General features: G+C 42.3%; 2 protein-coding genes across 2 annotated transcripts; both read left to right on the forward strand.

Moving 5' to 3' along the window:
• Positions 1-5,617: 5,617 nt before the first annotated feature.
• Positions 5,618-8,815, forward strand: fhl5 (four and a half LIM domains 5; the record flags this gene model as incomplete). Its single annotated transcript, XM_083683426.1, has 5 exons — positions 5,618-5,776; positions 6,055-6,229; positions 6,613-6,782; positions 7,037-7,223; positions 7,489-8,815. 5 exons carry the CDS (start codon positions 5,618-5,620, stop codon positions 7,638-7,640), a joined length of 843 nt encoding a protein of 280 aa, XP_083539552.1. The 3' UTR covers positions 7,641-8,815.
• A 696-nt stretch (positions 8,816-9,511) lies between these two features.
• Positions 9,512-14,769, forward strand: LOC310814240 (transforming growth factor-beta receptor-associated protein 1; the record flags this gene model as incomplete). The annotated part of the gene is made up of 11 exons (XM_083683538.1): positions 9,512-10,199; positions 10,403-10,600; positions 10,984-11,138; positions 11,998-12,080; positions 12,255-12,599; positions 12,877-12,934; positions 13,078-13,221; positions 13,375-13,515; positions 13,620-13,779; positions 13,974-14,395; positions 14,626-14,769. 11 exons carry the CDS (start codon positions 9,512-9,514, stop codon positions 14,767-14,769), a joined length of 2,538 nt encoding a protein of 845 aa, XP_083539664.1.
• Positions 14,770-27,520: the final 12,751 nt, after the last annotated feature.

The raw sequence follows: 27,520 nt of genomic DNA on the forward strand, positions 1-27,520 counted from the left end.
TCTGCCCACCAGGTGTCAGCAACAAGTTTCAATTAAACAACTTTACCCTCGGTACTTTTGCAAAGATGTGCAATTGAATTTTTTAAACCAAAGAGTAAAGACAGTTAATGTACACTGTATATTACCCATTGTGTAGGAATGTACAGGTAGGAGGCATTCAGACATGGTAGTAAACATTGTGTTCTGGTAAAATGACTGCAGTAATCTCCTTCATCACTTCATGCTTGGGCCCACATTGTGTTGTTCCATAGTGGTATAAATAGAATGGCCAAATGCACTGAGAAGTGATTGATGAGAGTGAGGCCAGTGTGTTATGATGGTAACGCCTCGATCCTCTGGTTGTTGTTGGTTACCCCAGATCCTTAATAGCTCTCTGGCATTAAAAAGATCAATAGACATCCCCTCCAACATGCAGAGTTGACACATCCTGAATGTTACCTTAGTCACACACACTAGGGGTGTAACAACCTGTAAAAATGGTAAAACCTGTAAAAATGGTATTTTCAGGGCGCTCAAGTGGTGTATCCTCTCCCATCCTTCCTGTCAATCCCTACTGTCTCTCTCGCCAATAAAGCAGAAATGAACAGATTTCAGGTTGGGATTCGGCTCTTAGCTTGGCAGCTTTTTAGAGAATAGAAGCTTTTTAGAGAATGGCTGGTAAGAGTTCAATCTCCTCAGTCAGAGCCTGATGTTTCATGTTTGTCACCAAATGTCATGTATCAAACAGTAGCCTTCAGTGACAGACCACCATTGGATGATTTATAAGATCTACAGTAGCCTACTACTGAGTATGATATAAACTGCTTTTTAACATACTTTAAGTTTATGAATCATTTTGTGACTTCATTCCGAATACTTCCTTGCCCTAGAATCCTAGACAAATTCATCTCAACCATTATGACTACAGTCATTAAACTTGCAGCAGGGCTGTAATGCCCTCTAAAAATAGAAATTGACATATTTTAGTAAAATGTCCCCCGCCATTTCAACACTGTGCCCCCCCACCCCACACCACCAGACTATGAGCCATCGCCGTCCAACTAAATTCCTATCATTCCTAACACTACTAGAGTCTGATGGAGAGGCCAACACTTTTGGGATGTATCCCAGATTCTGGAATCTTTTTCATTGGAAAAATAAGCCTGTGTATTTGTGCAGCACTGTTTTTATTAAAGTGGTTTAGCACAAAGCCTGGGGAGTGAAGTTATTTTTTCCTGGGAAAATATCTGTGCGCTCCTCACAACTAAGACACAAAAGCTTGGGGAAGAGACGTAGCTGGGCAGAAGTACTAGTGGGCCTTTGAGGTTCTTCAACTGTCTGATACTCACATAACATTTCAGCTTTCTTCGTAAAGGTAAGGTTGCTCTCTATTCTCAGGCACTATTCTGGCGATATAATGGTGTTTTCAACGGTGTGTAGATTTAATACTGATCATAATGTAGGTATAGGAATTCTGTTAATAATGAAGCATTAAGGATCAGTGAAGGCTGGTGGTAGAAATCGGAGAACGGGCTAATTGTAATGCATGGAATGGAATCAGGAATGGCATCAATTATTACCATTATGATGGTAACGCCTCGATCCTCTGGCTGTTGTTGGTTACCCCAGATCCTTAATCGTCCTTAATAACACTCTGAGCCTGTCCTCCGACTTCGACAGTACCTCGACCAGCTTCCACTGCTGCAAACTCATCATAACACTGACACCATTAGTCTTTCCAGACTGCTCTTCTCATTGTCTCAAGATTGAATGTGGGAGCGATGTCTAATTGCTGGAGGGTAATGGTGTCCTCTCCTCAGTGCTCTGTGCAGTAGATGACTTTCTTTCCTCCTTAGCAGTCAACCTCATAAGTCTGGCTCTCTGACAGCCCCTGTCACCCACTCGTACTATGACTCACTCTAAACAGCCATGTGGGGGAGGGCACCGATTACATGAGCACTCACATACAGACCATCCCTGAAGGGGTGTAAGGTTTTGCTAGATCATAGAGTTTGGGATTGTGCCTCCTTGTCCCCTGCCTACCCCCTAGGAGGCTATCCTGTTGCGGCTGAGTACTTTGCTGAGAGGAACGGGCTCTTAGGTCTCCACTGGCGGAGAAAGCTTATCGCCACTCTGAGGAACAGGTTTGTAGAGGCCTCTCGTTAACCAAGCTAGAGCCGCCCCCAATCTCAACTCAGTGGACCCATTTATCCTGTCATCAACATGCCAGCCAACTGCCAGCCCCGTACTGTATCTGCCAGGCTTTGTGCCTCGTAGGGGAAACTGTTGTACTGTATCATCACCCCCCCCACCCATTTACCCACTACCACCTAGTCACCACCTCTATGGACCCCACCAAAGCAAATTCATCAGATTTTCTCAGAGAGCTCGTTGTTTAAGGACACCCACTGACACCTTGCTGTAAAGATTGGATGCATTAGAGATAGGAGGACACCCGAGACCAGGCCTGATAAAAGCCCATTTATTGAGGCTAGACTGGCGGCATACAAGATAAGTTGGCGGCTGTCCATCGGTTGACTTCAGAGGATTAGGCAGGGCAAAAGAATATGCAAGATCAGCAAGCTTTTGCTCAACAGAGCTAGCAAATTTGATGACAATATACAAGTTGATAATCTAAGATAGAGACTGCCAACATTGGCCCATTCCATATGCTAACTCTATCTGAAAGTGTTTTAATTAGCGAAGCTACGTAGGTAGAAATAGAGAAAATCCATGTCCATCCATATGCAACGACATGAGTCCCTGCTTTAGTGTCTGGCTGACAACAGACGGTGCTCAGTAGCACCTAGCAACCTTTAATGTGTTCATGTCTGTTGATACACAAGTGCTCTTTCACGACCACTCTCAGATGAAACCAACTCACAGGGTGAGATCTATGTCCTTTTTGTAATGTCTTGCCCTGTTCCTTAGTTTATGTTTGTCTTTGTTTCATGTTATTCATTTATTGTTTCCTGTTTTATTTTGTTTTTCTCACCTCATATCAGACACTTCACTTCCTGCCCCTGTGTGTTTCCCACCTGTGTGATGTCTACCCCGCCCTGATTGGTGTCACCTGTCCCTCATCATCCTTCCCTCTCCTGTGTATTTAATCTGTGTATTCCCCTGTCTCTGTGCCAGTTCGTCTTTGTCCTTTGTGCCAAACGTACCAGCGATCTATCCTTGTGTTATTTGTTTTCCTGGTTTTTGATCTCCGCTATTTCCCTGACTCTGCCTGTTGCCTTCCCCTTATCGGATTATATGCCTTACCCTTTGACTGCCTACCTGTGTACCGAACCCTGTTTTTGGTAGACTATTCTTTTGATTCAAGATTTTTGTCTCTGAATCGTGCGTTTAAGTCCTTTGTCTGAGTACTCCTGCCATTACACTTTTCTTTGCACATAAATATAGGTCACATCCACTCTGCCTTTGTACAGTACAATGGAGACAGTCAGACAGACTGCAGGCAGGCAGGCAGGCAGGCAGGCAGACAGACAGAGAGACAGAAAGGCAGACAGACAGACATGCCAATCAAAGCAACAGAGATTGGAAGTGTCTGTTCAGGTACAGTTGGTCTACACAGTTTGTCTGATTTTGACTTCGACTTCATCTGAACATCAATGGGTGATCGATAGTAAACCAGGAGATAAACTAGTAATCCAATCTACTGTACATACCTACAATACAAGTTATATTATTATAAAAGCCTTTTGTTTTTCTGATCTAGGTACCGGACCTATGTTCTTGAGCTGATTTGAGCAGTTTGTGCTGAAACCTGTTGAGCAGTTTCAAAGGAGCTTTCAGCTTGCATGTCAAAAGTAACATGGACCTCCCACAAAGACGCTAAGACACCCCTTACACAGCACATAACACAGTTGATCTAGTCATCGCCCTCCCACTGAAGCATTGGCCACCAGAGATGTGTTGGCCACCAGAGATGTGTTGGCCACCAGAGATGCCGTGAAGTGATTGCGGTGTAATTACAAGAATGAATTTCTCAACCTCAGTAGAGGTTGGTGGAGGTAGACATCCCAGGACGGGATACCATTCCTCATTCCATTCCTTGCATTACAATGAGCCCGTCCTCCAATTTCTACCTCCACCTCCCCTGCTTTACTGTACATGTATGAGAATTGAACATCAGCAATGTGTTTGGGTTGTACAGAAGACAGCAGAAGTAAAAGCCCTTAGTGGGAGACGGGAGGTGCATTCCTTTCACCCTCCTCTCAGCCACTGACCTTCGTGTGTGTATGTGTGTGTGTATGAAGGATTAAGCCTCGGTGGTCTTCCCAGGCTATTTTTACAGGATGATCCTCTTGAAAATTGATATGACCACATGCTCCAGGATTCAAATGTAATTAGTTCGTTGCCAGTCAAAGATAATCAAGTGCTGGGATGTTTTACGAGGTGGCAAAATGACAGTTGAGAGTATAGGTGACAGTATGTATGTATTATTTTATACCTCATATAATTGTATATATAAAACAATTGAACTATATCTTTTTTTTTACCAGTTTGTAAAAATAGGTACACAAAATACACAACAGCAGCTACAGTTTTACAGTAAATCAGATTTACACACTGTCTGCTCACTGTAAGCTACTAAAAAACCCTCCTCTCGAAGAATTCTGGAGTCTCTGCATGCTCACAGCGTCTTCCATCTGATGTGAAGCCAAGGCACTGTCAATAGCCTCTGAGAGGGGTTGGCAACCACTAAGCTATTGCCGCCCCAGTCCCATAAGCCATCTGCAACTGCTAGTGTGGTTCAGTGACAGGACATGGGCCACTAGTGTGACACATTTCCATGACTTCTAAAGAGCAACCAGTACTGTATAAAGCCCATGGTGTTGAAATGAAAGAGGGTTCTAGATGAAGTGCATTCGAACTATGTTGGGGTGGACTGATGACAATCCTCGTGGAGGATTGATTGGTTGTTCCAATTGTTATTATGGCAGGGTTACTGATGTATAGGAAGTAGAAATGCATTTTGTTGAATATTGCAGAGTTTTACACACATTCTGAGGGATATGGTTACCTCCATTAACAACATCTATGCAGTGAGTCATGTTTTGGCCATCACTTCTTTATTGAGCCCCATATAATACATTCCCATTTTCCAATTGATATTTCTACTACAACTGATGAACACAGCATCTTTCATGCATACAAACATTTATTTTATTTTATTTTGTATGTATTTTCCATCGTATCATGATACTCTGACATACAGTAACCACTTCTCAGCAGCAGTGTTTTGGCAGTGTGCATGAACTCCCTTAAAAGGTGCAGAACGAAGCAGTGGAGCATGTCCATTCTCCCCAGAGATTACTGCTAATAAGAGGGCTAGTATTTATAGATGGGCCTCCCAGTGCATCCCCCTTAATCCTGGTTTACCCCTCTGTCCATCCCCTCTCCATCCCACGCCTGGTCTGGTCTCTGCAGCCCTCCACTCCAGCCTCTCCCTGAACTCAACATCAACAGAGGTATAGAAAGTTCTTTCTTACTTTTACTAAAAACCTTTCCTCTCCAGCCACTTTCTGAAATAGGACAAAAATTGGTCTGGTTTGGAAATTGGTTTTGCAATTGATTTTGTCCTCCTTCTTTGTTGTTCACTTTCCTAACCTGCAGGTAAATAGCAACCATGTCTGCTGAGCGCTTTGACTGTCATTACTGCAAGGAGTCCTTGCTGGGAAAGAAGTACATAATGAAGGAGGATACGCAGTACTGCACTAAGTGCTATGAGAACCTGTTCGCCAACTACTGTGAGGACTGCACTTTACCCATTGGTTGCAACTGTAAGGTAAGAGTGCTGTACTGACCAGGCTGAAAAAAGAGAGTTTCCATTTTCCAACAGGGATAAGTACCAAAGTATACGATTGTTAAGCCCAGAGCTTTCTCTCACTAACGGTTTGAACCAGAAAATAGTTTCCCAAGTCTAAAAACAACTTCAACGACTTAATTTTATGGTTGCCTTCGCAAACATTCAAATTACTCCCCTAACAGGGTAGATATGCTGTCAAACCTGCCTGATACAGTCTATTCTACACATTTGTCTGCATTGTATGTGTTTCATCCTAGGACTTGTCCTATAAGGATCGTCACTGGCATGACCAGTGCTTCAAGTGTGCCAAGTGCAGCCGCTCACTGGTTGAGAAGCCCTTCGCTGCGAAGGACGATCTCCTGCTCTGCACAGAGTGCTACTCCCATGAGTACTCCTCCAAGTGTACCACCTGCAAGAAAACCGTCATGCCAGGTTGGATGACGACAGTGAAAACGATGATGATGATGACAATGATGATGCAGAATAATAAAGAAACGTCATATTGCTTGATTAGGTTTAGTTTTACAGGGCTAATGTACATTAATTAACATTACTGTAAATATGCCGGTTTTAGCCAATTGGCTCATTTTCAACTGCAGTCCCTGGGCAGGTGTTAAAAACATGTAATAACGATGCATATTTGTCTTCCCTTATGAAGACACAGATATCTGATTTTGTTATACTATGGCATTGATCTTCGCTAGATTATCCCCTGGTGGAGGTGTTCCATTTTGGGGAGGAGAATTAGCACAGTATGTGTTTCAGTCTCAGTGTTCCCTTATGCTGACTAAGCTGCTCCTCCTCCCCTGTGCCAGGTTCTCGCAAAATGGAGTACAAGGGGAACAGCTGGCATGAGACCTGCTTCCTGTGCAACCGCTGCCAGCAGCCAATAGGAACCAAGTCCTTCATCCCCAAAGACACTGGCTACTTCTGCGTGCCCTGCTTCGAGAAGCAGTTCGCCTACCAGTGCTGTGCCTGTAAGAAAGTAAGGTTAACAGGTTCTGGCATATTTATACCACACCAGACTGTGACAGAATACTAATAGGATCTGGATACTATGCAATATGGAAAACGTAATCGAAATCTGATTGAGTTAAATGTTCCTTATCTTGTTTGCACTTATGTGTGTGTACGTATGTGTGCGTGTGCGTGCACGTGTGCGCGTGCGCATGTGTGTGTGTGTGTTGTGCATGCGTACGTGTGTGTGTGTGTGTGTGTGTGTGTGTGTGTCCTCCTCAGGCCATAACAACCGGTGGAGTGACCTACAATGACAAGCCATGGCACCGTGAGTGTTTCCTGTGTATCAGTTGTAAGAAGCAGCTGTCAGGGCAACGTTTCACCTCCAGAGAGAACTACCCCTACTGTCTGGACTGCTTCAGCAACCTCTACGCCAAGAAGTGTGTTGGCTGCACCAAGCCCATCACCAGTGAGTCACTGCTCCAATGTTTGTATTCCTGGTTGCACCATTCACGCTACAGATCAACTGATGCTCTATTTAGAAACAATCTCTGTTTACGGCTCTGGGAATCGCTAGCAACACATAGTGAGTAAATACTGTGAATGCTTCATGATCTGTGTGTGCGTGTGTGTGCGTGTGTGTGTGTGTGTGTGTGTGTGTGTGTGTGTGTGCGCGCGCGCGTGTATGTGTGCGTGTGCGTGTATGTGCGTGCGTGTGTGTGTGTGTGTGGCAGGTCTGGCGGGTGCCAAGTACATCTCCTTTGAGGAGCGTCAGTGGCACAGCGAGTGTTTCTCCTGCCTGCAGTGCTCCGTGTCTCTGGTGGGCCGCGGCTTCCTCACTCAGCGTGACGACGTCCTGTGCACCGACTGTGGCAGGGAGAAGTGACTTCACCAAGATGGTCACGACCTTATAACCAACCAATAGCATGTCACCCCACAAGCCTGGACATACTAAAACGTAACGCAAAGTGTGAAAAAATGTGTGCGACATGATCTTGTTAACAAACCATTATCGAATCACAGACATAACACTGTAATGTTGTTTCTGATATTGAAGATGAAAATTCAAGGATACGTGGAAGAAGGTGGATACTCAAATTGAAAGTTAAATAAAGACAATTTATTAGCCTGATCGATCAGGGACACCACACTACTGTCCAAGATGGTCAGCGGGGAAGTGGCACCGAACAAAGCTTGCAGTCAGTTCTTATAGTAGACAGTAAACAGGAAACCAGAACATCTGGCATTCATAATACATAATACATAATACATAATACATAATAATGGCAAAGCGCCAGTAAATCTGGCTGGGGTCACCCAAGAAAGTGGGGTCGTGGTACCCTTTGTGGTAAACAACATTCCTCAAGAAGAGTCCCTCAACAAAATACATCCCAACATAACACACATCGAATTGTTTTTTAATTGAAAGGTTTCCAAAGCAACTATAAAGCAGAGATCGAAATCTAGAGTTAAGACAGTTTCAGCGTGATAAAGTATTTGAGCAGAGCCTTTGATATCCTATTGTGCATATTCTCTCAATGAATCATCTGACAAGTTAATGTATGACTCACTGTAATCTCACTGGTGACATTCAAAATGACAAAGGAATATTGTTGACCCCAATTACTGTCTGCACATTTTAATCCTATCATTTGAGTCTGCTTTTGTTCACAAATAAAGTAACAATTATTAAATGAGAGAATCCATTTTCTATTTAAGACACAGAATGTTGACATTACAGTATTTAGAGTAGTAATTATTAATTCACTCTACTTACAACCGAGTGTTTCTGTTGTGTTAAAACGATTGTCGCTGTCAGCACTGTTTTGCCTCCATGATTAAAAAGAGCTTGGTGTCATGTTTCCCTTCTGTCTGTTGAACTGTGCATGTACTGTATAGGGATGTTCATTATATGGCTTAGAGCGTTTCTTAGAGCGGAGTAGCTTGTAGCAAGGACGCCACCTAGGGGATAACCTCAGCCATGTCAGGTCACAGATTGTTAACTGTACTGACAGGCAAAAAGACACCATTAATGTAATACAGAAAATGAGATCGCCCTAACCTTCTGAGGCATATTCAGAGTGCAAATCTGGACATAGGAAATATGAAATACAAATGTATTGTGAGATTAAAGGATATATAACAGTTCTATTTGTATTCTTACGAATATTAGTCCCTGGTAAATATACCCCATTTCATACTGTATATATGCTGACCATACAGTATACAGTCTGGTCATCTGGTCTCTAACTTTCCTCCTCATGCATTATCCACTGACCAACACTGCAACTCATTTTTAGAGTTCTGTGGTATTTAGAAATGTAATTTCTCACCATACAGATTGTTTATGTCCTCGTAAAAAGCATTTTATTGGTCAAACTGGTGGTGGCATTGTGCAATTGTTCTGGCCGGACTGAGAGTAAGTGGTGTAAAATGCTGACACAGACTTCCTCTCAGGACGTCACATGGTGACGAGGTCAAACTACACTTCAGATGAGCTGGGCTTTCTAACACCCAGGGAAGACAACCAAGTGAACAGTACTGAGGTAGGGACACGTCTTTTGGAGAAGAGGTTTGCATGTAGGTTGATACAACTCCCGTTGATACGACAATGTGAGTATGGTTTTAGCTGGGTTCCTGTTTTTTTTGTCTGTGTGTGCTTTAAATGGCCTTCCCTTTACAGTATGTTGGTACTGACTAAGCTCGACTGACTGACTTTTTTCGTATAACCTTCTAGAATCTAAGATAAGACCAACAATGAGTTTGAGAGCCTTCACTCAAGTGCAAATCTATGAAAAACCTCCCAACCCCAAAGATAAGGACAAATCCAACATCCTTTGCCTGGAATGTTATGGCAAGAACATATACATGGGAACCAAAGACTCTGTGGTCCAGCATCTGATCCTCCCCAGCACCAGTCAACCAGGGGACCCCTATTACAGAACCAGGGAGGGGAGGATGAGACGGCTCGGCTCCAACGGTCCAGTCTCCCAGCTGAAGGCGGTACCAGTACTCAATCACCTCCTGGTTCTGTGGGACCGGTCCGTCAGCGCGCTCAACATGTTCTCCCTAGAACCTGTTCCCTCGCTGAAGCGGATCCAGCACGTGTCTCTGTTTGAGGTGTGTGAGTCGTCGTTGACGAGCCAGTCTCAGTCTGTGTGTGTGGAGCTGGTGACAGCCTCCAGCCGGAGGAAGGGGGTCCGGATCCACGTGGTGGGGGTGGATAGGTGGGAGTGTGTTAAAGAGGTGGCCCTACCCCAGGACCCCGTGGCCCTAGCTGTGGACGGCACCTGCCTGTGTGTGGCCTCTAGCGACAGGTACCTCCTTCATGACTACAAGACAGGGAGCACCATGGATCTCTTCCCTCACAACCACAACAGGCAGAATGTCATCGTCAGCACCGCAGGGAAAGGGGAATTCCTGTTGAATGGGCCTGGCTCTTTGGGTAAGAGATGATGACAACCGCTTCACAGCATGCTCTCTAAAGCTTGGGGCAGAAAAACAATCCAACAACGTTTCAGCCAAAGCGTGTATGGTCTTGAATTCCTAAGCCCACATGGTAACAGACAAGACGACATGTTCAATAGAAGGTAACATATATTCATCCAGCCACAGGATATTTGTTATATAGATTTCCTTCTCCTACAGGCTTGTTTGTAATGAACACTGGGGTGTGCCAGCGTCCTCCAGTGCAGTGGCCTGAGGGGGTATTGGCAGCGGGGGTGTGTTTCCCCTACATGCTGGCCCTCCAGCCCCAGGCTCTATATGTCTACAGTATGGTGGATCAGCAACTCAAACAGACTGTTCCTCTGTTTAGAACCAGCAGAGGCCTGCTCTCCACAGCAGGTAGGGCACTATTCATAACGCTGTGATGGGATGAAATGAAGCATCGCGCCAACCGACAATGAGTTGAATTGAGCATTGATTTAATGTCAGTCCCAGCCCAATTTAATAATTTATTCATTAATTAATTCATCCATCAATTCATTTCTTAATTAATTTGTTCAGGTATTCATACATTAATTAATTAATTAATTAATTAATTCGTTCATTCATTCATTCATTCATTCATTTGCTTGCTTGGTCCCTCATTCACTCACTCACTCACTCATGAATGTCTTCCTTCCTGGTTATTCTGCAGCTTTGTCATCATTCTATATGCCTACTCTGGTATATGAACAGTTTTTTGGGTTTCTCTCTACAGTATCAATGTGTTCCTCTTTCCTCAGAGGGTGTGTATGTTTTCATGGAGAGAGAGATCCTCAGCTTGTGTCCGGTGCCGTTGGAGGAGCAGATCCAGGACCTGGTGGGATGTGAGAGAGTAGAAGAGGCCTTGACACTTCTGGACGGAGTTAAAACACTCCTATCACTGGACTCCTACAGGGTAAAACACTGGAGACACACAGCCTAGGCTTTCTCTTTGTACAACAGAGTCTGAATCTGAGCACAGTAAATCAGAGCAATCCTAATACTACTTAATAAGTAATTAATGAATATGAATTCTCAGAGGGGCCAAACGTGCTCTCTTGTGACCCTGTAGTCTGAAGGACAGGAAATCAAAGCTGTTCTTCCCAGGGGTTATTACAAGATAAAACACAGAGGATAAACAGCTGATCTGAGAGGGATTAAGCTCTCATCTTACTCTTCCATCCTCGATAAAAAAAAGAAAAAAGAAAAACATAGCATAATCCACCTATTCAAATACCACAAATAAATCCCGACAACTACACAGTAATTTTGTCATTGCATCATAACCTCAGCTTATATGATCATATTACCCCTGGGATGTGTCGATGCCACCATCACATTACAGTTTGAGAGTTCATAGTGAAATTGTGGTGTCAACAATGCAGAGGGAGATATATTGAGCTATATTTGAGTTATTGAACTAGGGCCAGGGCAACAGATGGAGTTGGAGATTGGATGTACTGTAATCAGAGTAGATTCCCAGGTTATGGGTGCAAGGTTGAACTGAGGACCTTCTGCTCATTACTCATTCATCATGCTTTGTCTGTCTGGTATACAAGTTTTATCTTGTCGCTTTTGAAAAATCTGTGTGTGTGTGTGTGTGTGTGTGTGTGGGTGCGCTAAATTTAGACATAGCATATTGCCCTGGAGATTTAAGTGCAGTCGCATAATCTTCTGCTCCCATAAATCAGAACAAACATTTTTTGAAACAAAAAAAGGAATACAGTATGCTCGTGCAATATGTGTCCCGTCTGAGAGTATATTTAATTTGGCAGGAGCTGCATAAGACGATCACTTGCATGGCTGGATTTGTGAAGTTCTATGAAGAAGCATTCTCAGAGGCTAAAGATCTATTCATGTAAGGCCAGCCCTTATTTCAAACAATGCCTGTTTCGATTCATCTTCCATTTCAATCAAATCAGACCATATGGTTGTCCAGTAATGGGCATATGTTTGCTTTATAAGGATAACAGCTTGAGATACACATTCTGTTGTGGTGGAGTGCCACAATAACAATTACCCTTTCCAACAGTAAAGGTGAGCTAGACCCCAGGGAAATCATCAGCCTGTACCCAGAGATGGAGCCATTCTGTGAGGCCTTTCACTCCCGGGTGGTTAGAGTGAGCATGGCCAAAGATCTCTCTGAGCTACAACAAGAAGACAGGGCCACATTTCAACAGTACCTAGGCTTCCTGGGCGACTTCCTCCGAGAGGTCAGAGAGTCGGTGCAGGGCATGAGGTGCAGTCAGGATGTGGACTGTGCACTCCTGAGACTGTATGCAGAGCACGGAGACACAGGCGACTTAGACCAGCTGGTGTCCTCTCCTAATGCCTGCACACTGAACAGATGTGTGTCTGTCTTAGAGCAACACAAGAGGTGAGAGTGGGTCAACTTGTTCCTTCTTCATCCAACTTGTTGTTGGTGTGCCAAATAGTTCAGTGTTGACAGAGGATTACACGGTGGGAGGCTGTTTGGACTGTCTTTTGTTTGTATTGTCATAAGTTGGGAAAATTCATTTCAACAAATCAAAACAATTCAAAAGCTGAGAAATGTAATGCTTTATCTGTTTACTGTGATGTCTGTTACTATGCTGATTCATGATACTGTGGAGCCATTGCTTGCAGGTCACCTTCACTCTTCATGTCCCTCACAGATTTTTCACACTCGGATTACTCTATCAGAGTCATGGACAGCTTGTCAACGCAATCCAGGTAATTACGAGATTTGTGTTACCAGATACTAGGTTTGATAGAACAACATTCAGGTCAACAACATTCAGGTCAACAACATTCAGGTCCTTGCAATGGCAAACAAACGTTTTGAAATGAACCCCTTTTTTGCATTGATGCTGCAGACCTGGTTGAACTTAGCAGATGGCCAATGTGAAGACATCTCATGTTCAGATGTGTATGAGCACATTGTGAGGACTCTGAGTCAACTGAGACACAGAGATGTGGTGTGGAGGTTTGCACACTGGGCTCTCCATAGAAACCAGCAGGTACTGGATAATGCTACCCATACATTCAGCTCAACTGTAGAGGGCAGAGTTACACAATACAACATGATGACCAAAGAGTCGAAAGAGAATTTCATTACAGGTTGATGTATGTTTATATTATAATAACATGATTATTCTCCTTTTACGTTTAAGGTTGGAATACAGATTTTCACCAAAAGAGATCCGGAGGAGGACAACACATTTACACAGGAGGACGTCCTCACCTTTTTAAAGAAGTACCCTGTAGCTTTGGTGTTGTATCTGGAGTTTCTCGTTTATGATTCACAAAGTGAGGTTGGTACACCGTTAATCACAGAATAACATTACTCTTGCGTAGACTGAGTTGTGTAATAGGCATGTTTTTTTTTTTAAAGTATTTGCTCCTAATCTTTTTCCAGGAGGAGAAGCATCATACCTTTCTGGCCCTGGCATATGTCACCCAGATACTCCAGGCCTCCCAGAAAGGAGAGGAGACAGACTCAGATGGAGGAGCGACCAGAGAGAAACTGCAACTATTACTCTGGCAGTCTTCCCTTTACAACATTACGACTCTAAATGGTTAGTGAATCCCATGAAAGTGTAGTATAACATTTATTTAGGGGACTATTACCCTCTACTCTACCTAAGGGCCTATGTAATTTAAATTGAATAAAGAAACACAGCTGCAGTTGAATTCAAACATTCTTCCCCAATCCCCAGTTTTGATTGAATAGGATCCCTAGATCTGAATCAAATTATTTCTACCATCCCAGAGACCATCAAGCCAACAGCCCTCCACACTGAGAAAGCCATCCTGCTGGGGAGAGCTGGTGACCACTACCAGGCCCTTCAGATGTTAGTCCACCAGGAGAGGGACCTCCAGGCCGCGGGGGCCTATTGCAGGAGGGCTGCCGAGGGGCAGGATAGGGAGCTCCAACAGACTCTGTTCCTCAGCCTGCTCCAGATCTACCTGGGCTCCACGGACCTGGCCAGCGCTGCTGTGGACCTGCTGAACACCAACGCTGCAGCCTTCGACCCAGAGAGAGTCCTCCAGGTGCTGCCTGAATCCTGGTCTCTCCAGCTGGTCGCCCACTTTCTGCTGGGGTCCCTCAGAGAGACCTTCCACCAGAGACGGATGGGAGGGGTGGAGAGGGGCCTGGCCCAGGCTGAACTCCTCAGACACAAGTACACCTGGGTGAGATTAATCAATGATTTGGCATTTCCTTTACCTACAGTATAATGGGATTCATTAGGTATTCATAATGTAGGTATTCAAAATGTATGAGTATAAAGTATTGAATTGAATTGAGAAATGTGCATGTTGACTCACTCCAGCTCTCTGTCTGAATGTAGTGTATGCTTTGACAGTAACTACTTTCATCAATATCTTTGTCCCTCTGTTTTGTCTCTCTCTCTTCCACTCAGGCCCAGGCTTCAAAAGGGATGTTGAAAGTGAATAAGGGGCAGGTGTGTAAGGTGTGCCAGAAGGACCTGACAGAGCCAGAGTTTGTGTGTAGTCTGAGGGGCGAGTTGATTCACACAAACTGTAATAGCTACACAGGGTCATAGGCTGAGTCTGTCTGTCTGTCTGCGTCTGTCTGTCTTAATCTGTCTGTGTGGTTGAGTCTGTCAGTCTGAGTCTGTCTGTGTCTGCGTCTCTGTGTCTGTTTATGCATGTGCGTGTTTGCATATGTGCTTGTGTTTTTGAACAATACACACAAAACAACAACAACACCAAAACACAAAACACATGGTTATGTTTGGCCCTATGAGTGTTTTGTTGTTACCCAGTCATTATGGTGAATTAGTAACCGTCCTCTTGCATACAGTAGGCTACAGAGCCCAATTCAGGGACCATGAACCAGACACAAATAAGAGAAAATACATTGTGTAAATAACCAAATCGTTTGAGGGTTAAGAAAAATGCCATAGTGCATGATATAGCAAGCAATGCAAATTTCACTGTGGCATGTCTAAAACCATTTCCTTTAAAACCATAGACAGCAATAGCTATAATGTAAATCTGTCTAGTGGCCACTCTGGACCATCTATCCAATGATCACGCTTTGGTATTTTAAATGGAAACCACAATGGGTCAACCTGGAGACCCAGGAGGATTTGGCCATCCTGCCGCTACTGTACATCCCTCATTCCCTCCTGGACATCAGAGGTTCCACTGGCTGTGTCTATATTTATGTAGTATGTGTGTATGTATGGAGATGAAAATAAAATGGGTAAATGTGTAAACACACATATGCACATGAGAGACTTTTCCATTGCTCCAACTGTGCTGTATATACAGTATCCTTGTGCATAAAAGAAAAACTTTTCTCAAACGAGTCCACACCGAGAATTCATAACATTCATTTACATGGTGATATGACTGAATATTTTACTGTAACCATGTTAATTGCTGTAGATGAAAGAAGTACAGCATACAAAATAATTTGTAACAGATTTTCATAGTTGGCATGTTTTACTAATTAAGCAAAAGGCTACACGCTCATAATTATAGCTGTGTATGGAAAATGAAATCCAATGCAATTTTACCAGCATATATTTATTCGCTAACACCATAAGAGATTACATTTAATAACACACAACATCAGCAAATATAGGGATATATGGAAATATTGTTGTAAATAAACTTAAACACATATCATTAGGCCAGATGGAGGGGAGGCCAGGCCAAGATTTATTCATTTATTTTTGTCTCAATTGAGTCGTTAAGGCTAACCATAAGTGCAAGTAGTTCTTTATGCTCATGCATTTTGGAAAGAGGGCCGAGGAGACGCCTCAGAGGCAGAAAGAAGACTGACTTGTGCATCTGGCCAGAAGACATTTCTACCTCATCTAAGACAAGTGTACTCTCACCTGACCTACTATGTGTGTTTCAACCTGGTCTTAGTCTATAACCTGGCTTTATATTTTCATCTAGCCAGGATGAGTTCTAGCATGCTTGTCTTACATTATCTGAAACGTGTGTGTGTGTGTGTGTGTGTGTGTGTGTGTGTGTGTGTGTGTGTGTGTGTGTGTGTGTGTATGTGTGTGTGTATGTGTCTGAGTGTCCGAATGAGAATGGGAGAGGGAGAGGGAGAGAGAGAGAGGGAGAGAGGGAGAGAGAGAGAGAGAGAGAGAGAGAGAGAGAGAGAGAGAGAGAGAGAGAGAGATCCTATAGTACACAGCCCTTTCTGGGCCCTGACTGACTGACTATGGAGTCAGTGAGAAGCCCCCTGACTGGCTCTGTGTTGACTGGCTCTGTGTTGACTGGCTCTGTGTTGACTGGCTCTGTGTTGGGCTGTCTGTGCCTGATGACCGCTGGGTGGACCCTGCATAGGGCAACTTTGGGATCACATCCACTCCCCTCCGTTCAGAGCAGCCTCGTTGAAGCTACTAATGTTGTTTTGAACACTTGTGGGCTGCAGCCCTCAGACATGTTTTTCTCATCTTTGATGCGCCCAAACTGCTCTTACCTAAAGGTGAAAACACGAAGCAACAACAACCTCCCTGCAGTAATTGCTGTATTGCACTATGCTAAGGTAAAGTGGTGTCCAAGCCTTCGGCTCCTCTCAATGTGAGTGTCATGTTAATGCAGTCTGGTGCGATGTCTTACATGCGTGTGTCTGGGCGGGCGACAGCTCCCCTGGAGTGTAGGCCTGGATGTTTAGAGGGTCCAGGACAGATGGTCATTTCACAGATGAGGGAACAGGATGGACGTACAAATCAACAGTTATGGAGGAAAGTACGGTTGGGATCCAGACATTGGTCTCCCATTATAAATATCCACACCACCACAGACTGAGGAAGCAGGAAAAACAAGAACATTTTCTTCTTGTGCTTTTCTAAATTTATAGGCCAGCCTGGATCTCAAAACGCTACTGTTTACAAGTGAATGTTGTTTTGTTTTTTAGGAGGTTTTTTATACAAAGTGAGGAAATTACTTCAAAATGAGGGAGCTTGATGTAATTTATGTGTTGTTTGGGTCTGTATTTGCATGTAATGTGTTTCTCATGTGTGACTTTGTTGTTGTCATGGCAATTAAAGATGATCTACAGAACTTTTGTATATTTTCAGCCAATAGTTCTGAAATTAGCGCTAAAAAAAAAAGGGTCAAGAAATGACTTGATTGGTCAGACAAGGGCACACCTCCCCACACCCATGAGTCCAAAAGGTTATTTTGCAAAGGTTTGTTGGCCTTAAACTGAGGACTGTGTGTTGTAATGAGATAAGCAATATAATAACCTGTTCTGTAATGCATCTTTAAGACATATCTATGTCATTTTATACATAGCTATTGTGGAGATGCAGTACTAGTCATATCGACAATATTCATGTCTGAGATCTCTGACAGCTTGGTCAATGGTTCTATTATGTGTGTCTGTGTTCAAGCCCAGGTCACGGCCATGGTTTTAAGACCAAATTGTAATGGCTCCACTTTATCTTAACTTTATCTTATCTTCTTCCTGCTGTGTACAGTAGAACCCATTGATGAAGTTTCAGTCAAACTCCAATGATCTCATGTTCTCATGTATCATCTTCTCACTGTACATCCTATGATGATCTGCTCTGCACTGACTGAAAGGGATAACGATGAGCCTAGCTCCAAATTTGGTAACAGCTTGTACAGTAGCTCAATGTATAAAACCCATGTGTAACTTGAATATACTATGCTGTGCATCCAGGCCATATTTAGACATGCGACCACAAACGACTGTATCATGTCCCTTATGACGCATTTTTCAGTCTCTTAGTGGTTGCTGAGAGACAAGGGAGAATCTTAATTTGCAACCCTTGGTAGCAATAATGGTAAGGTAGTAGAAAACCTAAAGGGATTGAACCTTCTTTAATTTCTACTTTCCCCTGACTAAACTAATGCTATAGCTGAGCAGAATAACTATGGGAATAAATGGCCCCAGAGCGAGGATGATCAAAACATATCTATATTTTTACTCCTAAGGCAACACTGTCATTTCCAGCGCTTTCTTTACCTTGGTTTTGGAGAAGTGCCACTAGGGGAAATGTGTAGAATGGCCCACTGGAGACGCCTAGGGGGGAGACAGCGACCACAGCACCCACCCAGTCCTCCCGCACCCAGACAGGCTTTGGCCTGGTGTAGACTCTACCCACGTCTAGAGGCTTGATCTCAAGGGCACAATATATCATGGATCTAGTGTTCTTGTTGTTACAACATGCCAAGACAATAGGATTGAATGAATTAGACTGAGAAATTGGACAGTTTTCCCATTTTGAGATGATCAGGTTATCAATTTGAAGCACTCTGGGTTGGTAGTTACTTGAATGTTTACCGTTCTTTCAGGGTCAATGGTACGAGAAATGAACAGCATTGATGTGAAAAGGGACCTAAACAGAGAGATGGAGCCCAAAAGGTTAAGCAATAAACACAGAAATGCCAGTAGGCTACTTTTCCTTTTCTAAATTTACTTTTTAGCAAATTTAAAAGCACATCATTGAGGTAATCTCTTCTTGGCAAGGTGTCTAGTTTGCATTTGAAGTGTTCTCCCAGTAATGGTTTAACCTTGCTTATCTTCCCGGTGTGCTTGCCAGGGTAAATTGCGCAAAAGTAGTAATTGCTGTTAGCTAAGCTTACAGAGAAGCGTCAGTTCTCTCCATGACCTGAAGTCAACCTCAAATCTGTTGCTCTGCTACTTAAGTGGCATTAGCTTAATGATCTGTACTGTACAGGGGTAATGGCTCCATTTTAGATCAAGAATAAGGGTTGGATTATGGCAAATGACACTTACTGGCACCCTACCTGTTTATACTAAGGGGCCTGTGTCATTGGTCTAATCAGATCCTGCACCTTAATCCATAATTTCCTTTTCATTCAGAAGGCACTTTGAATCTGAGGATTCCTACAATGAGGATTCCTACAATATCAGTTTATGTCAACAAGTACATTCCAGAGGGGGTGCAGCAGGTTTGCTAGATCACCTGGGTCCTGAATTTGAATCTGTTTCATTTCCAGATATATAGTATCACTTTTGCATCTCTGGCACCTTCAGCTTCCCGGGAAGAGTTCCAAGTACAGCTGCTGACTCATGGAACCTTGGGAGGAAAGTCTCAGCTACTGAGACAGAGAGGGAACTCTAGTAGACCTGAGCCTCTGTTATTCTCTACTGAGACTGAGAGAGGGAACTCTAGTAGACCTGAGCCTCCCTTATTCCCTACTGGGTTCAGATACAGTCTGGTTCTCCAAATGGATCCAATATGTGTCAGTCAGGAATAGGTGAGGTGAGCAATAGGCATCAGCAAAGGTTTCAAAGGTTGTTTTACTAGTTAGTAATGTGCTTTTATGTGATCTACAGTCTTCAAAATGCAGAGCACATCATTCACTTTTTTGCTTAGCCCAGAAATATGGTCCTCTGTGGCTCAGTTGGTAGAGCATAGCGCTAACAACACTTAGGTTGTGGGTTTGATTCCTGCTGGGACCATATGTACTGAAATGTATGCACTCACTGCGATGTAAGTCACTTTGGATAAAAGCGTCAGCTAAATGGCACGTATATATAAATATCTTAATCTTCAGCTCCATGCGGTACACAGCAGGGATGGTGAACAGATGTCAAGTGTCGCTGTAAATGAGTGATATCTTACCTCAGAAAAGCGTTAATAGATAGCTTGTCCTGTGTGAAAGTAACAAGATGCAAACCCAGCTATAAGCGTACGTGTGTGTTCCTGACCACCAGAGCCCAGCTAGACTCTAACCGTTATCTCAGAGATGGAGTCTCAGCTGGAGTTTGACATGGCTGATTACAGAGAAAACACCGTCTAAGTTACTGTTCCCTGAGAAACGAGAGAATTTGAAAAGCTATACCATCACGCATAATTAGACATTTAGCGCCAACCCCCTCCACAGATGCACACACCCTTTACCACAATAGAAAGGCTGAAGAGCTATAAAGGGTTTCTTCAACCCCCAATTCAAACCACAGAAGTGAAATGGATCTCTCACGCCCTCTGCTCTCTCCTACTCACATCAATCTATATGCACTCTGCCATGTGTACTGTACAGATGGCTAATACTGTACAGGCCTACGGAGCTCAACATTTTGAGACGATTTTACATTGGTATCAGTGTCCAGATTTACATGAAATTCTTGTTAGTTACATGGGTTCCCAGTCAGAATACAGATGATAATTGATTATGATTCAGTAGGATAATCAATGGTATCAACCAGTCTGAATACACCTTCACAATGTTTTAGTATCTTTCACAGTGCTAGTATAGAACATCTTACAAAATGACGCTTATAAAGCATATCCATTATGCAGTGCCAATCCTCAGCTTAGATTTAGGGATAGCTGAGTGGGCAACGCTGCATTCTGTGGTGAAACCACAACACATGCCCATGCCTGGGAGTATTTCAGGAGTGGGCAGTAGTGGGTATCACACTGATTCTAAAAAGATGCAAGCAACAATTCCTCAAAAGAACAAGCTGTCCTGGCACAACCAGCAGTAAAGAAATTACAGAATACAGATTTGGACTTGTATAGTAGTCATTATAAGTTGACTACTTTCTTTCAGATTTGGACTGTTTTGGGTACTGTGCATGAGACTGGATCATAAGATGATATGGAACCAATATGATTCAGCCTCCATACCTCTCACTGGGTCCATGTACTGTATGTTACTGCTCTATGACCCTGGTCCCGAGACATTGCAGTGTATGCCAGCTTTTGTTCCAACCCAGTACTAACACACCTGATTCAACAAAAGCCTGCTGTGGGTCCCCAAGATCAGAACACTACAGTAGAACATGTTGAGTGGTGTTCACATAGCTATGGGTGTTGTCATCGCTGTGTGTCACAGAGTTCCAGACAAGCACACGTGTTTTCCATTGTCTAATCACAAACAAATCCCACATGTCCCCAAATGAAGCAACAAAACCATGGCAACGGTCACCATGTTATGTGTAAACGCATGTCGCCATGCTCGATGTTCCTTTAAAAACCTGGTGAAGTGCATTCTCAAGGAACTTTGTGTGTGTGTTTCATTTTTTTCATAAATGAATAGCATACAGTACATGTGATAACCTGTGCTTGGGAAAAAAATACATGTATTACTGTACATGTATGTATACATGTCATAGTATGTGCCTCAGTATGAGACTGAAGGCAAAGTGCCTTTGAAAAGGGAACTGCACAGGCTGGAGTGAACTGAGGTTAACTGATTTTGCATTTAGCTTCACAGTCCTATGTGCTGTATGTACATGCAAGATGGTTGAGCTGTCAGTAGATGATGGATTCAATTTACAGTCCATGCGTGTTTCATCAGATCTGAAGGTTTATATGGTCTTCTTGGGTGGAACTCACCTCATCTAAGTGTGTGCTGTGAATTTCAGCCTGGATGATTTCACAAGCTAAGCTAACGAAAAGCTCTCTGTTGGTTTTGGTCCACTGATCTCACGTGGAGATAGGGTGGCTTTCAGTCCTGAAAAAGCGCCCTAGCTCGTAATGTCAGGCTTTGGCACATTTCCGACCTTTAATTTGGAGAGGGTGTTTCAGAGAAGTCACGGAACCTAGAAAGATAATGGGGGGTAAAAGTATAGCTTGCAGTGGCTGTATGTGCAGAGGCAAAGAATATAATTTGCTTAATTTCAATGGAGAAAACCACTTGTCTGAGACTGTGACTGTACAAGACTGTAAATGGGATCAAACTCTGCAATCAAACGTGAAACATCACAATGTGTGTTGAAATAGAAAGCAAGTTAAGGCTCAAGATAAGATCTCAAACATGAGATCACGTCATTTTCATTTCGTTTTTTGTTCGATTCTCGATTTAGGGCTATCAGTGAAGTAAAAACATATGCAAATTACATTGCTTCATGAATTGACAAAAGATCCCACCAATCCAGCTGAAAGCTTTTGATAAAGGCATATAATTAGTTTTAGGCAGGCTGCCAGAAAGCCCTGTCATATAGGGGCATATAAATGAGGAATTTATTCCAATCCTTCTCCCTTGGTAAATGCATTCACTTACCCATATACAGTGCAGCACATGGCACATTTCCACTGGTATCCCCATCTAGGTGAATGAGTCATATTACATTGTTATAGCACATATACTACATTCAATGACATCAATGCACTTTATGCACTGCTACAGTGAAAGTTCCACCTTGCAGTGGCAACATGTTCAACCTCACTTGTTTACCCTTTCCCCCACAGAAAAGCTCACTTGTGGTACTAGTAATGTAAAACCTAGGAACAGAAGACCTACATTCAGTGAGAGGCGTACACAATCTGAATGTTCTTTGGTTGCTAACGACTTCAAAATGACCCAGGTGTGTTCAGCAAATAAGGAAAATAGAAACTAAATAAGGAAGGCAATAACTAAAAAGGGCTTTAACAGTGGAATGAGCATTAGCTCTGAGAATGTATTCATGAAATAAACTCCTATTTCATTGTTTAGCCACAACCTAAGCAGCTGCCGGGTTGCGGATATTCATGGTTTGGCTGATAGAGGGGACACTACCCAGCAGAACCGCCATCTTGGGAAAACACATATTTGATCACATTTTATTTCCTTTTACTAAATGACCACTTTTGAAAGACATGGCCATTTAAAAAACGATGGCGAGAAGGTCCAGACATATTTTGCATCCACCTATGTGCTCTGAGAGAGGACCAAGCAGTGGTTAGAAACCACAGTCTCATTCAACCACAAATAGTTGAATCTTGACCAAATGTAACTTGACCAATGTATACTCTTCAGGAAAAGCACCCGCTTTGGCATACCAATATTAGTGCAGTATTTCTTTCTGCCCTTACCACTGAACCACGAAATGCCACATTTGGAGATTTTGTTTGAAATGCACCACTGCAAATAGCTGACAGAGCTAACTAACCAATTGGAAGCCCCATCAAAGTCTTTTGACCAAGAGTTGTTGGACCAGTCTTTTCCCTAATGCCAACTGTGCCTCTACTTGCCATAGTCCTCTTTAGACAACTACGTATTATATAGCCATGCTAAAGGCCTAAATGCTTTAAATCACCAATGCCTAAATCACATAAGCCAAATTGGTAATGCTTTATAATAACTTTCATTTATAAGCCCTTTATAAACCATTAATAAATAATGAACTCACTATTAACAAATTAATAACACATTTAAAAAAATGCTTAGTGAATTATTAGTAACTATATTCATGAACACATTGCAACAATTCACCCTTTACAAACATTTATAAAGGTTTATAAGCTACTTGTAGTCCTTGATACATATTTTGTGACGTCCTTACTGACAACGTTAAGTATTCCTCATATTTTATAAAAGATTTGTAAATACATTCCTCTGAAATTACTATAGATGTTTATTCTTTGAATAATTTCAGTTACATTTGACATTGGAAAAACAAACATTTCATTAGCTACCATACAGTCAAAAACCATCACCAAACACAAGAAACTAACTGTCGGTTTCTAATGTAGCTAGCTCATCAAACCTTTGATAACACAGTTCCACCACTAGCCAGTTAACAAACAACATAAAGGGGTTTGATGCAAGGATAACTATCTAGCTAGCTACAGTCCTCAAAATAACAATGTTATGTCTCGGTACAGTTAAACCATAAAGTTTATGTGAAGTTTCCTTGGCATGGCAGCTGCGTATTAGCTACCAGCTAGCTTGTTAACACTATTGTTGTCAGTAGCCTTTGTGCAGGGATAGGGTACTTCCAGTTGGCTAATCATCAAAATAAAAGCAATTTCAATTTATTTTTATTTTTTTTATAAAACATTCAAAAATAGATATATTGTACAGTTGGACTGCTAGCTTCTGCTACATTCTGCTGGTTTTACAGGACTCAGAAGGTAAACAGAGTTAAGGATAGATGGTACACAAATTATTTGTAACACATGAAAAACACTTGGGGAAACATTTATGTTGTATTTGTAAATGATTATTAGCAAATCATAAATTAAAGTTATAATAAAGTGTTACTGCTGAAGTGTGTAGGTCTTTCTTGAGTTTTATCATTCTAAAATAGTGGAGATGTGTATGTTCTTTTGGGGTTGTGGGGTGGAGGGACCAACAGAAGAGTCTCTGTCAGGAAATAAGGTCAAAGACCAAAATAGGCATCAGCAGTCCTGGAATGGTCTTCCAGTAAGCTGTCATTGTATTTAGACCTATATACATACTGCAATTGAGGAGAAAACCGAGGGAAGTGACGTTCTAATTATTATGTTGGGAGGAAGGGAAAGTCTTACATGTGGATCGCCATGGTTAACAGGTCTTCAGTGGCGGTTAGTGAAGTACAGCTGGTTTGTGCTGAAATTACAGAGTGGCGCTGATTCATTCTTCTTTCTCTCTGTTTGAGACTACTTGGCTTGTTTAAGGAGGGACAAGCCCATATATTAAGACAGACTTTCCACTGACAATCTGTTCTCATCAAAAAAGAAACTCTTTTTGTCTTCCGTTGTAACAGTGGTCCGAGACCACCTATAGAGCCATGATTTACTGTATGTCAAATAGTACTCAGTGGTGTTGAAGGTGAATAGCCATTCAGATGTCATTACTGACTGTATGAAACAACTAGACCACCCACTATGTGCAAAAGATGGCATAACAATTTGGAAAAAAATCATTGAAGTATTGCTGTACATCAAGTACCACATGCACAATGTGCCAACTAAGGTTTTGTCTTATTGGTTGCTTTGGGGCCTGCCTTTCTTGCATTCTCAGCACAAAGTTGTTTGATTACAGGGAATGTAAGCTAACCCTTTTAATCTACTGAATTAAAAACCATATACCATGTACACTTTTAATATTAGAATATAAACTTTTGAACAGCTCATTTCATACAAGTAGAGGTAATAGCTCCTAGATTAAATCTTTTAGACTTGTGCTCAACCATGACTTTCAATTGTGAAAACATTTAACACCACTAGCACTTTTCCAACAACGTTCCTCCATGGCTTGAAACTAAAACACTCTTGCAAAATATCTGGCTGATACTGTAAAATAAACATTCCACTTGTCTCAACAGTTCTTATATTGGGCCTCAAAGTATCAACAGTAAGTGTGTCTGACTGAGACAGACTCACCCAAAGAAGACTATTGGTCAGACAACTTTAACAACGTTTCCGTACGGTGGTTGTCTAGAAGATAGAAACATACTAGACATGCTGAGCTGAGGACAGTTTTCCAATGCCACAATCTGAGGCCATGTGAGACACAAAAACATACAAATAACACGAGAGCACCACCCTTCAAAATATCCTGCAAATATGAAGAGCTTGGTCAAACCAAAACCCCAAAACAAACAGATCACAAAGCTGACCATAGTGATCGTGCAAACCCTGTCAAATGAATCCGCCATTATAACTGTATTTTTCTAGATTTATTTCGGGTTGTTCTTCTCTCCTTGGATAACCAGTAGCAAATTCCAAAACATCAGTGACACGCAACCTTTTGATTCTTAGAATAACTTATGAACCTTTGCAAATATCAAGATCCTTTTGATGTCTTTTTCAGATCCTGCTCCTCTCGATAGACAACTTAATTAATACAACCTTCTCATTTTTTTTAACCATATTAGAGACTATCAGACAAAGGGCCAATTTCATTTGAGACATACTGTAGCTGCAAGCGAACTGTTTCCAACACCAGTCTGAGTGTCAACTCCCACACAGCTTCTAATGGTAAGCCACCAAAGTTACTACAGACCACACAGAATATAGCCTGTCTCAGTATTGTAGGAAGCGTACGCTGAACCCTTGCTGGTTTCCTGTGACAATGGCTCTATATGTGTACAGTAGAACAGATATGTGAAACATGTGGGCATGGGATCACTTTTTAGCACCCATAATTTTGGACAGACTTGTCTGGTCTCAAACACAGACACACATTATATGTCTTAACACAGCGTTGGTGTCAAAACACTCTCACCATGAATCATTATGGTAGGCCTACGGTGTAAACTAAAGCATCTCCTCTGGAGAGCAGGATGATAGTGTCTCGTCTAAACCTCCTGTCTGCACCATCACATACTTTAAGGCATAGGAAATGGTGAAAGGTCTACATTTTAAAGCATGGATGTGTAGACAGGAAAGTGAAATGAATTTGCCTATTGACATAATCCATCAAATGTAGCCTACTGTATGCATTAAGGATCAAAACAGTGCAGACATAATCTGAAAAGAAACTGACCCAGATTTATGAGATACAATACAGTTGGATAAAGTTGAATACCATTGTATTAGTCCATTAATTCTGAATTAACTGAGATGTAACCAAAAGTCTTATACAGAGTAGCTTTGATTTCCATACTGACTGCTGAATACTGGAGTTTTTTCACACTGTTTTGCCGTGAAATGGCTGAGATTATCCAAGCAGACATCCAAACCTGTAATTTCCATAGGCTTGATGTCTCGGATTAGTTATTATCCCTAAATACAGGACTCCACCACCAACACTTAAGTGCTGAAAATCTCATTAAGTTGGCTTTATTTAACTTTGATAACCGTAAATGATTCCACAATAAGCATGTACTTTTAGCTCCCCTTGCGTCATTAAGACTGTCTTCTGTTGGATTGGGAATTTCTGAAAACAAGCCGCAGGAAATCCAAAGAACACAGATAATGGTAATAAAATGATTAAAAACGGGTTTTTTTACAGAAAAGCCCTATCACTTTTCAGGAGTGGTAACATGTGATTTGCTTTGGTTGGTGGGTTAGCTAAGAGTATTAAAAAAACACACACAAAAAAACCGCATACCATAGTTTGGTGAGGTGCAGGCTGGTGGGTTTAAACTTAAATGAAAGAAAGAGTGCAGTACACTCTTGCTCCAACATTTTGACAGCAAGCTGCCTTATTCAGGGTTTCAAACCTGGTGTGGCTCTTTTTCTTTCCTTGTATCTGACAGAGTGCCAGTTTTGGTACCTCTTAGGATTAACAGTGTACAACTGAGGCCCCTCCATCAAGATACCTAAATAATAGCATAACCTCAATATCCTCAAAAAAAATTTGAGTACTGAACTCACATCTCAAAGTTAATAATTATCACAGTCAATTTCAGTGGTTCAGTCAATAAAAAATTCTGATGTTTTGTGATAACTATGAATTAGCAGGGTTTGTCGTTTTGTGTTTCAGTCCCCATGTTTCTGTGAACCTCACTTCTGAGAGCTGCTCTCCACTTCCAACTCCTTTTGGGTATGTGTGTCCTCGGGACCCTGTAATTTCTCCACCAATCAGTCACAAGGGCCCCCATCAACCCTTCCATTCATAAAGCTGAAAGTAGCTCTTAGTGGTACATTGAGTTTATTGAAACGTTAAATCTGTATACCAGCCATGATGGTG

This window comes from Argentina silus (assembly GCF_951799395.1).
Source record: "Argentina silus genome assembly, chromosome: 13".
NCBI classification, from domain to species: Eukaryota; Metazoa; Chordata; class Actinopteri; order Argentiniformes; family Argentinidae; genus Argentina; species Argentina silus.